General features: G+C 35.2%; 1 protein-coding gene across 1 annotated transcript in view; it reads left to right on the top strand.

Moving 5' to 3' along the window:
• Window positions 1–15006, top strand: part of LRRC9 (leucine rich repeat containing 9) — a 211438-nt gene that overhangs the window by 79633 nt on the left and 116799 nt on the right. Inside the window, exons 13-16 of the mRNA XM_069092055.1 lie at window positions 6287–6419; window positions 7822–7944; window positions 8752–8867; window positions 9646–9858. Coding sequence (XP_068948156.1) covers window positions 6287–6419; window positions 7822–7944; window positions 8752–8867; window positions 9646–9858 — 585 coding nt within the window. The remainder of the gene's footprint in view (window positions 1–6286; window positions 6420–7821; window positions 7945–8751; window positions 8868–9645; window positions 9859–15006) is intronic.

Genomic DNA, 15006 nt, shown 5'->3' with positions numbered 1-15006 from the left:
TTTTGACAAAATACAACATCCATTCCTATTAAAAGCATTAGAAAGGATAGGAATAAATGGAGCCTTCCTTAAAATAGTAGGTAGCATCTATTTAAAGCCATCGGCAAGTATTATATATAATGGGGAGAAGCTTGAAGCATTGCCTATCAGATCAGGGGTGAAACAAGGGTGTCCACTATCACCCCTCTTATTCAATCTGGCACTAGAAATGTTTGCAGTAACAATTAGAGAAGAAAAAGAATTCAAAGGAATCAAATTAGGCAAAGAGACCAAGCTATCACTCTTTGCAGATGATATGATGATATACTTAGAGAATCCTAGAGAATCAAGTAAAAAACTACTTGAGACAATAAATAAATTTGGCAAAGTTGCAGGATATAAAATAAACCCACATAAATCCTTGGCATTCCTTTATATTTCCAATTAAATTTAAAAGCAAGAGATAGAAAGAGAAATCCCAATCAAAGTTACTGTAGACATTATAAAATATTTGGGAATCTACCTGCCAAAACAAACCCAGGACCTATATGACCACAACTACAAAACACTTTTCACACAAATATAGTCAGACCTAACTAATTGGAAAAATATCCATTCCTCATGGCTAGGTCAAGCTAATATAATAAAAATGACAATTTTACCTAAATTAAATTATATAATTAGTGCCATACCAATTAATTTACAAAAAAACTACTTTATAGAGCTAGAAAAAAAATAGTAACAAAATTCATTTGGAAGAATAAACAGTCCAGAATATCAAAGGAATTAATGAAAAGAAATACTAGGGAAGGTGGACTAGCTATACCAGATTTCAATCTGTATTATAAAGCAGCAGTCATCAAAACTACTTGGTACTGGCTGAGGATTAGAGGACTGGATCAGTGGAATAGATTAGGCACACGAGATTCAGAAGTCAATGACTACAGTAATCTATTGTTTGATAAACCCCCAGACCCTGGTTTTTGGGATAAGAACTCACTATTTGACAAAAACTGCTGGGAAAACTGGAATACAGTATGGCAGAAACTGGGCATAGACCATTATCTAAAACCATATACCAAAATCAAGTCTAAATGGGTGCATGTTCTAGGTATAAAGTTTGTTACTGTAAGCAGTCTCAGAAAACAAGGAATAGTTTACCTATCAGACTTGTGGAGAGGGAAAGACTTTATGACTAAACAAGAATTAGAGAACATTATAAAATGTAAAATGGATAATTTTGACTACATGAAATTGAAAAGCTTCTGTACAAATAAAGCCAATGTAACCAAGATTAAGAGGGAGGTGGCAAATTGGGAAAGAATCTTTACAACCTATGTCTCTGACAAAGGACTCATTTCTAAAATATACAGAGAATTGAGTCAAATTTATAAGAATACAAGTCATTCCCAAATTGATAAATGGTCAAAAGATATGAAGAGGCAATTTTCAGAGAAAGAAATTAAAGATATCTATAAGCACATGAAGAAATGCTCTAATTCACTATTGACTAGATAAATGCAAATCAAAACAACTCTGAGGTACCACATCTCACCAGTCAGATTGGTTAAGATGATAAAACAGGAAAACAATAAATTCTGGAGAGGATGTGGGCTAATGCATTGCTGGTGGAGTTGTGAACTGATCCAGCCTTTCTGGAGAGCAATCTGGAATTATGCCCAAAGGGCTATAAATAATTTCATACACTTTGATCCAGCAATACCACTCCTAGGGTTATATCCCAAAGAAATCATAGAAGTGGGAGAAAGACCCATATGTACAAAAATGTTTATAGCAGCTCTTTTTGTGGTGGTAAAGAATTGGAAATTAAGGGGGTGCCCATCAATTGGGGAATGGCTGAACAAGTTGTGGTATATGCATGTTATGGAATACTATTGTGCTATAAGAAACGAGGAGCAGATGGTCTTCATATTTACTTGGAGAGGCTTATACAAACTGATGCTGAGTGAGAAGAGTAGAACCAGGAGAAATTTGTACACAATTATAGATACAATGCATGTGTGATGACCAACTTTGATAGACTGGACTCCTCTCAGCAATGCAGTGATATAAGTCAATCCCAAAAGACTCATAATGGAGAGAAATATGTGCATCCAGAGAAAGAACTAGAAAGAACTGAGTTTATATCCAGGTGGAAGCAAAATACCTGATCTTTTTCCTTCTCTTATTTGGTTTTATGTCCTCTTTACCATTTTTCATTCCATCTGATACAATCTGTCTTTATAACCTGACTAATGTATAATGTGAAAGTATTTACAGATCCTATACTTGACTATATCCCGCCATGGGGGGGAAGGGAGAGAGGTGGACAAAATGTGAAACTCAAGGAATTGTGGAATTGAATCCTGTAAACTAAAAGGAAACAAACAAATTTATTTTTAAAAATTAAAAAGAAAAAGAAAAAAATGGGAGAGACCAAAAACTTGCAGATACTATAAAACCCTCACATCTATATATCGTGAATATTTTCTTCAAGAAGAGAATTATGAGGCACTAGACATGATAAATGACTTCACACAAAATAAATTGATTGACAGAAAACTAAAATTTTCCAATGTGGGAATCATTTCCCAAAGTAGCCTTACATGTAACAAGACAACAACACTGACTTGTTAAAGAAGACATAAAAAATAATACCCAATTAGATAAAGAATAAAAGTGACCAGAAACGGAGGTAATGCCAACCAGCTCTATTTAAGTAAACTATTGATGCCCCAAAAAGGGAAAATGGATAAAAGAGCAAACATCAGTACAAGCAACATGGAAGAGAGAAGTCTGTACTAGAGAGAAGTACTAATCACAAGTCTTTTGAGCCTTCTGTAGTAAGCCCAGTCATTGCTTTTTGTATAAAACAAAGGGACATGATATGTGAATATTAAAACACTTTTTTCATCACTGTATTACTCCACCTTTTTTTTTTTGAGAACATTTGCCTATGCAGAAGACTGTGTTAAAAACCTAAGAACTAAAATGGCTTTCTGACCACAAATAAGTTAGATGGTGGCTGAATAAAGAGATTCATGAGACAATAGAGAAGAAACAAAAACAGAAGACTTTTCAGAATAGGCCTGATGTTTTCCTGGGCTTCTGTGACCTTCTGGTGCTACATGACCAAAGGGAAGAACTTGCCATGAATTGAGATGCCTGGGAAGAGCAGAAGAGAACTTCATAAACATTGGCTGAGAGCCACTCCGCTGAGGACTATAACGGAAAATCGAAGGCATTGGTGGAGGGCATTTCTAGACATGGGGCTCTCTTTAACCTAATAAATACCAAATATGAACACCCCCAAAAAATTCCCTTTCTTGTATTAAATAGCAAGTTATAAGAAAGTGTGTTACAAGTATAAACATTTTATCATAGACTCTTCCATGATACAAAGAGCTTGGGAATATTTTGGTGAGGCCTCTAACAAATAATGATTCATTTTTGTCACATAGATAATTTGAAATTCTCAGTGTCTGAGAGCCCTGTTCCTGCTTCCATCCCTTCCCCACCCTCCTGCAAAAAAAAAAAAAAGATAGTTACCAATTCCCCTTACAAACTTAAAACTACTTACGAAGTTAACAGAAAGTAAAAGGACTTGCATCCAAGCCTGTAGAAAGTAATACTTACCACACTGTGCAACTGTCCTCCAAAAACCCCGTGGGATACAAAAAGACTTTCCAATGTTACCCTAGTTGGGCTTCATCAGTGAATAGTCATGATTGCCTCCTGCATGTTGGTGCTCACTTCCTCAGTCTTCTGTCTGCTCAGCATTATTAATTCCCAGAACTCTCACTTCTAGCCATTTTCCCTGTTGTTGGCCACAATTCTACAGCTTTCCTTAAATATAAGCCAGGTGGTAGTCATTATCACAAATCTCTCTTTCCTTTTGCAGTTCTTTTGTTCTCCTCAGCCTCTAGCAGATGTTACCCATTATCTTTGCCAGTGAACAAGCTTGCTAACAAACCTGAGTGAGGCAGGGACTTACTCTACTATGTTTATTACTCAAAAGTTCTCCTTTAGACCAGCGTGCATCTACTACTATAAAGGCCTCTGTGGTGCACTGGTCCCCAGAAACCAAGTCCTCACACTAAAGAGGGATCTCAGGAGCAATAGGAACCATGCCGTCTTGCATCCCACAAGAAGATCTCTTTCCTCAGCTCCCTATAATCTCATGATGGTTTATGTTGGTAAATGCTTGCTGATTTGATTGAAGTCTCACTCTTATTGTCCTAGTAGGATCAGAGATCTATAGCTGGAAGGGATTTCAAAGGCCACCTAGTCCAACCCCTTATTTGATAGATGAGGAAACCAAGGCTCAAATAGGTTGTGATGTTTTCCAAACATCACAAAGCTAAGTTTTAAACTCAATTCTGACTCCAGAGACTGCATTTTTTCCACTTTTAGTGTCTCCTTTTCATATCAGAACTTTTGCTGAGGCTAGGCACCCAACATTCTCTTCATTTCATATTCTGCCTTCATTCTGAACCACTGTACATGGTAATTCAGATAGCCCAGGAGCCATCTACCACCCAAGACATTTGTGTGCAGGGGAGAGAAAAATAAGTTCACAGACATAAATAAAACAGTCTGTATAGATTTTCTCCATTCTGAATAAACAGAAAAACATTGTCAAATAACATGTTATTGCACTTTTAAAAAATATTCACTTAAAAACAACCCAAGAAGTGTCTCAAAAAGATTGAGCAGACTTTGTCTCCTCTTTAGGAATAGGTTGTCAACAAATGAAGATGGCATTTATTGAGATGGTCCAATCATTGCTGGAGACAATTTGGAACTGTGCCGAAAGGGATATAAAACCGTGCAAACCCTTTGACCCAAAAATACCACTACTGGATCTGTATCCCAGAGAGATCAAAGGGGAGAGGACCTACTTGTATAAAAATTTTGTAGCAGTTGTTTTGTGGTAGCAAAGAATTGGACATTAAGGGGATACCCATTAATTGGGGAAAGGCTGAATAAGTGGTAGTTTATGAATGTAATGGAATACTATTGTGCTATAAGAAATGATGAGCAGGTGGATTTCAGGAAACCATAGGAATTCTTACATCAACTGATGTAAAGTGAAGTGAGCAAACCCAAGAGAATATTCAATACAGTGACAGCAATATTTTAACTATGATCAACTCTGAAAAACTTAGCTACTTAGATCAAGACAATGATCCAAGACAGTTCCAAAGAACCCCATGATGAAAAATTCTTTCCATCTCTAGAGAGAAAAATGATAAACTCTAGGTGTAGGTTAAAGTATACTTTTTTCCATTTTCTTTTAAAAAATTATGAAAAGACCATAAGCTCCTCAAAAGTGTCTTTGTGTCCCTAGGACCCAGTAAGGTCACTTGCTTTGCATAGTATTTAATAAGTGTTCAGTTGAATTTTATGGAATGTATGTTTTGTAAAAGGCTTTTCAAATTGTTAAAATTTATGCATTTAATTGTATATGTATAAAGTATCTGCTATTTATAAGACATTGTATTGGATGCTTGATGTATAATAATGAAAAGCAATACCATTTCCTCAAAAATTTATTACACTTATTATATTATTATCATATATTTTTATATTACATTTATATTATATATTATATTATTGTATATAATAAGATGTTCATACACTAAATTTTATGGGCTTGGGGAATAATATATAAATTTAAAGTATACACTGCAGTTAGTTACATAAATAAGAGATTTTATTGGCATAACAATCCAATAATATATCCTCACAAAAACTGTGTGCTTAAAAAAATAACATCATGTGCAGGCTTATTGGAATGATTTTTGAAAAAATTATGTTGCTATTGCACCTGTTATATAGAGTAACATTAGTCTTTATTGGGGTGGCCAGGTGGCTCAGCGAGTAAGAGCACTGGCTCCAGTGTCGTGATGACCTGGATCAGGTCTGGGCTCAGATGCTCAGCACCACACCCAGAAATAATAACTGGCCGTGTAACCTTGAGCAAGTTACTTAACCCCGATTGCTTTAAAAAAAATATTAGTCTTTATTTTGGCTGTTTTTCCAATAGCTTCAGATAATTTTTAACAAACTTATTTTTATATTCAATTAGAACATTTCACATAATTTTCATTGTATATTATACATTTGTGGAATCATATTGTATTTGTATGATTTCCATCCCATTCAAATAAGTTTGTGCCCAAAATGTGGTTCTCTTCATAGATACCATTCACGTGAACTAAGAAGCATTATTATCTAGAAGACACTGAAATTGAAGAAATGTCAGTAAAATTGACATACTCAGACTCTGTTTTAATCTTTACAGTCATTTCACAAAAAAGACGCTGTAATCCTTGCTAACAGTCTCAGTCTATGTGAAGGTCCCAGAATTGAATTTATACAGAAACAAATCAAGGATGAAAAGAAAAACCCTCTTGATGCAGAAATGTACAGGCACGGTAATGTAAATGAACAGTATTTTAGAACCTTACAGTGCTAACGTTTTATTTGTTGGATTTATTTATACATTTTCTTAAATCTTCAAAAGCCATTATATTTTGTTCTTATATCTTTTCACCTGTTCAATTTATATTTCAGTGTGTGATTTAGATGGAATGAGCTTCACTGCAATATATCTTGCAATTTAAATAAAATTTAATATTTTACTTTAATTCATTTAAAAATAAAACATAAATGGACAACAGAAGAATAAAATGAACACATGCCAAGTTCTTAGGAAAAACAGGTTACCTTGGACCATGTTATGGTAGCCTAACAAAGTGCACAGTACAATATCATACTTAGGTGGCCAGATGACCTAAATTTTGATCAGACAGGTGTCATCCAAGTCACCAGACCAGTGTCCTGGAAAATAGTCAACAAAAGGCTCTATTTCTTTCCTCGTAGTCCCGGATGTAGCCATGGACAAATTTTAAGTAGTATCAGTTGTTTTATGAATTGGCATGTTTTGACATATCTGAGCTTTTGAAGTGGTACACCATGAGGTAATTCACCATTCTTAGCCTTCGGTCTCTAGCCTGGAATTTGAGAAAAGCAATCTGTAAACCATTCATCAGGAGTCTGAGAGGATGCTTTGGTGCTACCTTTCTCTAGCACACATAATCTAAGGCTGAGTCTAAGGGGCTGATGAAGAGGTGTGGTAGGCAGGTTCTTCCCATATTATTCCATCTTGCACTACATCATTTTCTCTAAGGTCCTGACTATTCACTCTGGCCCATTTTATCTTAATGTTGTAAGAGTGGGGAAAACAAAATCTCCTTTATTTTTCATTCACTGATTTATTCTCTTTGTTCTGCCCAGGTGATCTGAACTAAACTGAGTCTTATGTATTTTACATTCTTTATCCAGTCACTGCAAAGCCAAAAATCTAGTGTTACATACTTTTTTAAAGTCAGAGAATTATGTTCTCTTGAAATATCATTACTACCTGCTATTTCTTTTCTCCTATATTTCCCCACTTGTATCAAAATAAGAAACCATTAATGTTTAATCGAGATACCTGTAGTACATATTATATTCCACAAACTCTCAACTTGGTCCCAGAGAGTAATATGCACAGTGACGATTTGCCTGAATCCATAATTTATTGTAATGACTCAAATTAACCCCCTTTGGAAGGAGAAATTAACCTAATTTACTAAAAGTTTTACTTATTTTTGGTTACATGTTTTTAAGATGAAGTATTCTTAAATCTTTTTGTTCTTATTGACCGTTTTTAAGATTTATTCAGTCATGGAAAATTTTGGAAAAATGTTATTTCATAAGCATGAGCAACAGAACTATATTATGAAATTATTATTATATACTGAGTAAAAGTATTTCATGTTTTTCCACATTTAGGGATACTCATAATGACAAAAGTTTTTCTTGGACGTAGCATTCAGGCTCGTGAACAAGATTCCATCTGTAAAGTCAACTATCCAATGTTTAATTCAGTATTCATGCCTCGGAAAAGTTTACTAAGTATGTCTGCCATCATGGGTATCATGATTTCATCTTTCTTAGTGCTGGATATTTGTGTTTAGTGTGATGTTTTTTAACTCTTTAATTCCTACTTTTCACAGAACTTATTTTTTTCCATAAAAAATGACTGACTTCTTGTGGCTATGTGGTGCAGTGAATAGAGCACCAGCCCTGGAGTCAGGAGGACCTGAGTTCAAATTCGGCCTCAGACACTTAACACTTACTAGCCATATGACCTTGGGCAAGTCACTTAACCCCAATTGCCCTGCCTTCCCCCCTCCAAAAAAAAAAAGACCATGTATGAACTTCAACTCTTTTCCCCTCCTTTTTCCTTATCTCTTTTCTCTCTAATTATTTCATGTATACAATATTACATGTACCCAACCTAGGTGTGTGAAATTGTGAGAAGAAAGTAATGGCATCATCAAGGAATGCAAAAACACTGTTTGAGGTAATAATGTGTTTGATGTAGTGCTGTACAAAGTACTGCACATCTGGCAAAAAGATATGAAGAATTGGATAGTAAAGTAAAAAGATATAAGAAAAAAAGTAAAACAATTTTTTTAAATTTGTGAATAAAACAGTATTAATATGGTGGTGAGGCAGACAACTTTATGGATATAGAGAATTAGAAAATAGTTCAAAATTAAAGCTCTGTCTATGGGTGTTACAGGAATTGGTGAAGAGAAAAAAAATACATTATTTTAGGAAACTATATGTTTGTATTTAAGATTTTTTTTGGTATTTGCAAAATAGAAATGAAAAAAAATCTGTTCTATTTTGAAATTGTGATCTTTTTTACCTTAGGCTCCTTAATGTCACACAAAAACTGTAGCTGCAACCTTCAGCAGAGCAAGTGGTTTGTGTTTGATCATGACCTTGTCTTGCCAGAGTACATCATTGAATTTGAGTATTTAACATTGGTATGTGTGTACATTTGGGGGTTTTTTTTGGTCATATGCAGTAGAACAATATATGTAGTTTTTTTTCAAGAATTTGATTTTATCTATATATTGAACCAGACCTAGCATAATAATTAGCTATTATAATAGGATTCTCCTGAAGTTTTTATAAGTAAACAATGGGTAGAAAATATGGACATTTGTAACTAAAACTCAGCATCTTTTGTTGATTTTTAAAAATTTATTTTGATTTTTTAAAAGCAATTGGGGTTAAGTAACTTGCTCGAGGTTACACGGCCAGGTGTTTCTGGGTGGGTGCTAAGTGTCTGAGCCTGGATTCGATCCCTCAGGTTATCCCGACACTGGGGCCGGTACTCTTACTCGCTGTGCTACCTGGCCGCCCAATTTATTTTGATTTTTGATGACTTATTGATTTTTGTTGATGCCTTCTGTGGTTCACATAATCAGAAATACTGTTACCCAGAAGTAAAATTTCGCCTCTATTATATTACTATTGTTAGTAATAACCAAAATTTCCATAGCATTTTAAGATTTGTAAAATACTTTTAATCTATTATACTATTTAAGCCTCTGAACAATCCTGTGAGGAATATTACAGGTGTTATCCTAATTTTATAGATGAAAAAACTGAGGCTTATTGTTTTAAATTACTTGACTACAATGCCACTAATAAAAATTTAATTTTCTTTCAAAATTTCTATTTCATCTTTTCAGAAAATAATACCATTTCACATAAATTAACGTTTAAACACATTTTTAATAAATATTCTTTGCTTAGGTCAAGACTCATTCTTTATTTTCTACACTCAACAAAGTTATTGCAGAAGGAGCAAAAAAAAATCTAGATGGATCAATATTGTCTCATGACTTGAAAATTGATGAGGAAGTTATAGAAATGGAGCCCAGGGTAAAGTCTAGAACAAAACTTAATAATTTGGATGAAAAAGCAATACTTTCATTTACCAAGACCAATATTTACAGCCAAATAGTGGTGAGTATTATTAAAATTTTAAGTGAAATTTTTACTGAATTAAAAGCTTGGAATCAGCATTTGACATTTGAGGTCTAGATCTTGTTCATAATATACTTGAACCAGAAGTCGTAGAACCAAGTTTTATGTGATATATATCAGAGCCATTTAACTTTCTGACTTCTAGATGAGATAAAGAGTTTTGGAGAACAAAACAGATTCAATCTCTGAATAGTCAAGTAAATTAAATTTATTTAATACATGGATCCAGAAAAGATGCAAGCTACTCTTAATAATTAATAAGCATAGTATGACAAAGTTTCAATTTTACAGACCATGCTATCAGTATCTGAATAGCAGGCAATTCTGTTTTTCTTTGAAACTGATATGAACAAAATTATTCTAAATTCATCCTTTCTGGAGGAGAGGTGTGTGTGTGTGTGTGTGTGTGTGTGTGTGTGACAGTCAGAGAACTGTAAAAGACCTTAAGGCACCTGTGTCTTCACTTAATAGCTTTGGATTCAGGGATGGATCATAGGATCATAGATTCAGAACTAGAACTGACCATAGATGTCATCTTAATTCATTCCCTATATTTAAAGATGGGAAAACTGAGGCACAAAGAGGTTTTAGTGACTTGCTTAGGGCCACAGAGGTAGTAAATATGTGATTTGGAGATTCAAACCCAGGATTTCCTAATTCCAAATTCAGCACTCTATCCACTACATCTCAGTCTATATGTGATATCTATTTGATACTTCTCCAGAGTTGACTTATGGTTCTCAAGATGGACAGGCAGCTAGGTGGCAGAGTGGATAATGTTCTGGACTGGCAGTCAGGAAGACTCCTACTCCTGAGTTCAAATCTGGACTCAGAAGTTTATGAGCTTTGTGACCCTAAGCAAGTCACTTAATCCTGTTTGCCCTCAATTTCCTTTTCTGTAAAAGAGCTAGAGAAAAGAAATGGCGAACCACTCTAGTATCTTTTTTTTCCTACTTCTTTTTTTCTTTTTGCTTTTTGGAGGGCAATTGGGGTTAAGGGACTTGCCCAAGGTCACACGGCTAGTTTTTTGTGTTAAGTGTCTGAGGTAGGATTTGAACTCCTGATGCCAGGGCTGGTGCTCTACTGAGCCACCTAGCCACCCCTCCACACTACTCCAAATGGGGTCATGAAGAGTCAAGCACAATTGAAAAACAACCTATCCCTCCAAGTTTCTTTCAAAATTAAATTGCATACACGCTCCCAAGAAATCACAGCACTTGCAGTTTTACTCTCCCAGTGCCCAGAAGTCTGGTTGGGAAAGGCGAGCGACCCTCGGTAGGAGCCTAGCCGTCCCGACACTCCACAATGGCACTCTTCCTGCGCTTTCTGCACCTGGGGCTGGCTTCGCGTGTTCCTCGATTATTGACAAATGGACTTGGGACCCTGTTAAAGTAACAAGCCATTCCAAAGATACTCAGCCAGAAGAACCCACAAAGCCTATTGGTCGTTATCCTGTTCCTTATAAAAAGGAACTACCTTTTGATATAGTAGAGATCATGGAAGAGGTAGAAAAGAAGAATGGATTTTTACCCAATGTCTTTAAGGCCCGTTAGAGCATCGACCAGGGGAATTCAGAGCATTTTTTGCGTACTACAATGCCATTATCAACAAAAAAAACGGGACCTCTCAGCAAGGCTGATAAAGAACTCATCATCGTAGCTACAAGTGCTAGCAATAGGTGCTCCTACTGTGTCATTGACCATAGTGCTCTACATAGATCGTACAAAGATTCCATTCTGCCTGATCAGGTCGTTGCTAATTGGAGAATGACTGACTTATCACCTCGAGAGTTAACTATGCTAGAATTTGCTCTTGCGGTTAGTCGTGCTGATGACATAACAGAAGAACATTTTTAAAAACTGGAATTGCAGGGTTTTGATCGAGAAGATGCCTGGGACAGTCTCCATTTCTGCTTTCTTTTGTATGTCTAACCATATTTCTCATTTTATTGACCTGATGCCCAACAAAGAATTTTATTCACTGGGTAGAAAAAAATGATCAAGATATTTAAGAGTATGTCCAACACAGAGGCACCATAAAATGTGGATATTTATTTTATGTGTGTGAGTTATGTATGTCCACTAATGTTTTCCCTTAATATTTAGCTTATGTACACAGTGGAAAATAAACTAATTTACTATTCTACCTGGTAATTTTTGCTTTTTGCTTTTGCTAAGTTCATCAAAATTAATGATAAGAGTTGAAACTTGATGAAATTTAGCACTTGTGTAAGCATTGATAATCCAGAAGGCCTTTTACTCATAAAGGAGTCTTCAATATTTTCATTTACAAAAGAAATTACCTCCATTTCCAACATTCATTGTATTTTCCCCTTTCTATAACATCCCCTTATTAAAAAAAAAAGATTAAAAAAGAAAAATAACAGTCCAGCAACCGATACATTGATTGAGTCTGACAGTATATGCAACATTCCACATCTCTAGTCTCCAACCTCTTATATGAAGGGACGGAGGTATATTTTCTGAACTCCTTTCTGGGACTAAGCTTGGATTGACATTGCTGTCATCATACATATTTTGCTGATTCTGCTGCCTTCACTCATCAGTCTTCTTAGGTTTCTCTGAATTCTTTTTTTTTTTTTTGGTGGTGCAGCAATAATATTCCATTATGTTCATGTACTACACTATATTGAGCCATTTCCTAATAATTACGTTGGTACACTGTTATTTTTAGGTGATCCTAAAAGAGCATTTGGAGGAAAGGGAAGCAGAGATGAGACTCAGGGAAATTTTAAGAATTGGGAACCAACTATATCAGATTAGCCATTTAATTTAAACCCTTAGGGTTTAAGACTTTATCATTTTCCAACAGCTCTTTTGCTATTACATGAAAAATGAGTCTTTTCAAACAAAATATAAGCATGATTTGAAACTAATTATTTTCTGAAGTAGATTTAGGGGCTTTTAAATTTCATGTCAATATGAACGGACCCATTTTATTTGGAAATTTTATGACACCTCCTCCTGTCCCTCTTTTTTTCCTTAAAGCTTTAAATGGGTACTTGATAGAGAGGTGTACGGGGGTGCCTTCTTTCTCAGTTGACCAATGTCTAGTGGCTTTTACTAATGGATTGGGAAATCAGTCATTTAAATAAGATTATAATCCATAAATAACTATTCTACCTTAGATATAAATGAGGGTTGTCTGAGAGGCATAGGAGCTCATATCATAGCATAGGCCAATAGGTGCCCTCTTACTGAAGTAAGAACAGAAGAAATACAGAACTTGCAAACAACTTCTTGTATGCTTTCAAGATTCATTTTACAGGGGAATTGGTTCTATGTACTTGTACTGTTCCTTAAATTTGTATGATTCTCTTTGACTTTTTAAAGTGCTTTCATAGCTTTTGTGTGGTTATAAGAATTATGTACAAGCCTACATAGTATTTTCTCTATTCGTGTATTTTTTCAATATTTTCTGAATTAATAAACAAATCATAATTAATTTTGAGAGCTGAGATGTATTAACACTTCATTTGATTTCACTGTGAAAAAAGGATTAACTTGATTTTGTGAACAAAATATTAAATATGAGGGAATTGTTATGACTGTACTTCAAATACTGTACCTCATGAAATATAACCTTTTTAAGTAGAGTTAGCTTAATTTCACAAATAAAATTAATTAAATTGAAAAAAAAGAAATCATGACACTTAGAGAATTTTTCTCAAGAATTTCAGAAATAATTTTTAGAGACCATAGCTTCTGCAAACAAGTATTGAACATTTACTACTACTACAAGTCAAACCAGAACAGTTTAGCTTTTTGGTTTTAGATGAGATGTAATGAGGGGAATGGAATAAATAGGTCGACCAAAATAGTTAGTTTTATGTTAGCAGAGCACCATTAAAAACTAAAAATTATAACCTGACTGTGGCAAATTGGTCTATTCAATTTTCCTGTGTTGTAGTGTATTTTGTAGGTGACACATACAAATAAAGTAATATAGTGCTCAGGAAACAATATAGATTTCAGGGGAAATTTCAGACCAATTTTGATGTAGGCAAAGTTTATATTAGGTGACTCCCTCCCTCTTTGACACCTTTTTTCCCCTCATCTTTTCTTTCCCAGGCATCCAACTAAGCACCATATTGGCAAGGTTCCTCTCTTTGATCCAATGCCTTAAAATGCTACTTTTTGCTACCCAAGGCCTGGCCTTATCATTTTCTCTTTTGCTAAACCATATCTCATCCCCTTAGTGCTAATCTGATAAACTGACCTGTGCTAATTAAAATGTAGCATCTGCACCTTTAACTCTTTCAACTGTTCAGTTGTTTTTCAGTCATGTCCAATTACTTGTAACCCTATTTGGGGTTTTCTTGGCAAAGGTACTGGAGTGGTTTGCTGTTTCCTTCCCCAGCTCATTTTACAGATTAGGAAAGTGAGGCAAACAGAGCTAAGTGACCTGCCTAGAGTCACATAGCTAGTAAATGTTTAAGGTCTGATTTGAACTCAGGAAGATGAGTCTTCTCCTTCTAGTCTTCTCCTTAACTGCTTTATTATTTATTTTTTGGTTAGGTTACTGTATATTTCCTCCTGTAATTCTTTTAACTTTTAAAAATTTTAAGAATTTGGATGTATGTATCTTTCTGCTTCAGATTTGTTTCTTGTAAACAACATATTGTTGGATTCTGCTTTTTAATCCATTCTGTTATCCACTTCTGTTTCATGAGTGGGTTCATCCCATTCACATTCACAATTATGATAGCTAACTGTATTTCTCACCATTCTTATTTTCCCCCTATGTATCCTTCTCTTTTTACTCTGTCTCTCCTCAAAAGTCTGTTTTGCCCCTTCTGGCCCTGTAAATACAAGTTGGGAAAAGCAGTAGCAACTCCCTGCACTATACTTAAGACAAGGGCCTCCCCTCTTCAGTGAGCTGCCACAAGCACTCCTCTCTACCCTGGTCTGTGACTAGGGCTCCTACTTCCCTCAGGTGGCAAACACTGGTACTCTAGTGTTCTTTTCACCCTGGGACTGAAATGCGACAGGGATCTGCACCAAGTACTGGAAAGTGGTCCCCTGTAATTGCCTTCTCTCCCCCTTAAACAGTCTGTGTGCCGAGCATTCCTAAAGTTGTTGCCTTGTAGGTTAATATTCAGTAGCC

This window comes from Petaurus breviceps, unplaced genomic scaffold (assembly GCF_028583685.1).
Source record: "Petaurus breviceps papuanus isolate PSGF00001 unplaced genomic scaffold, PetGlider_PUasm1.0 189, whole genome shotgun sequence".
NCBI classification, from domain to species: Eukaryota; Metazoa; Chordata; class Mammalia; order Diprotodontia; family Petauridae; genus Petaurus; species Petaurus breviceps.
This window is presented reverse-complemented; position numbering and strand designations above follow the sequence as displayed.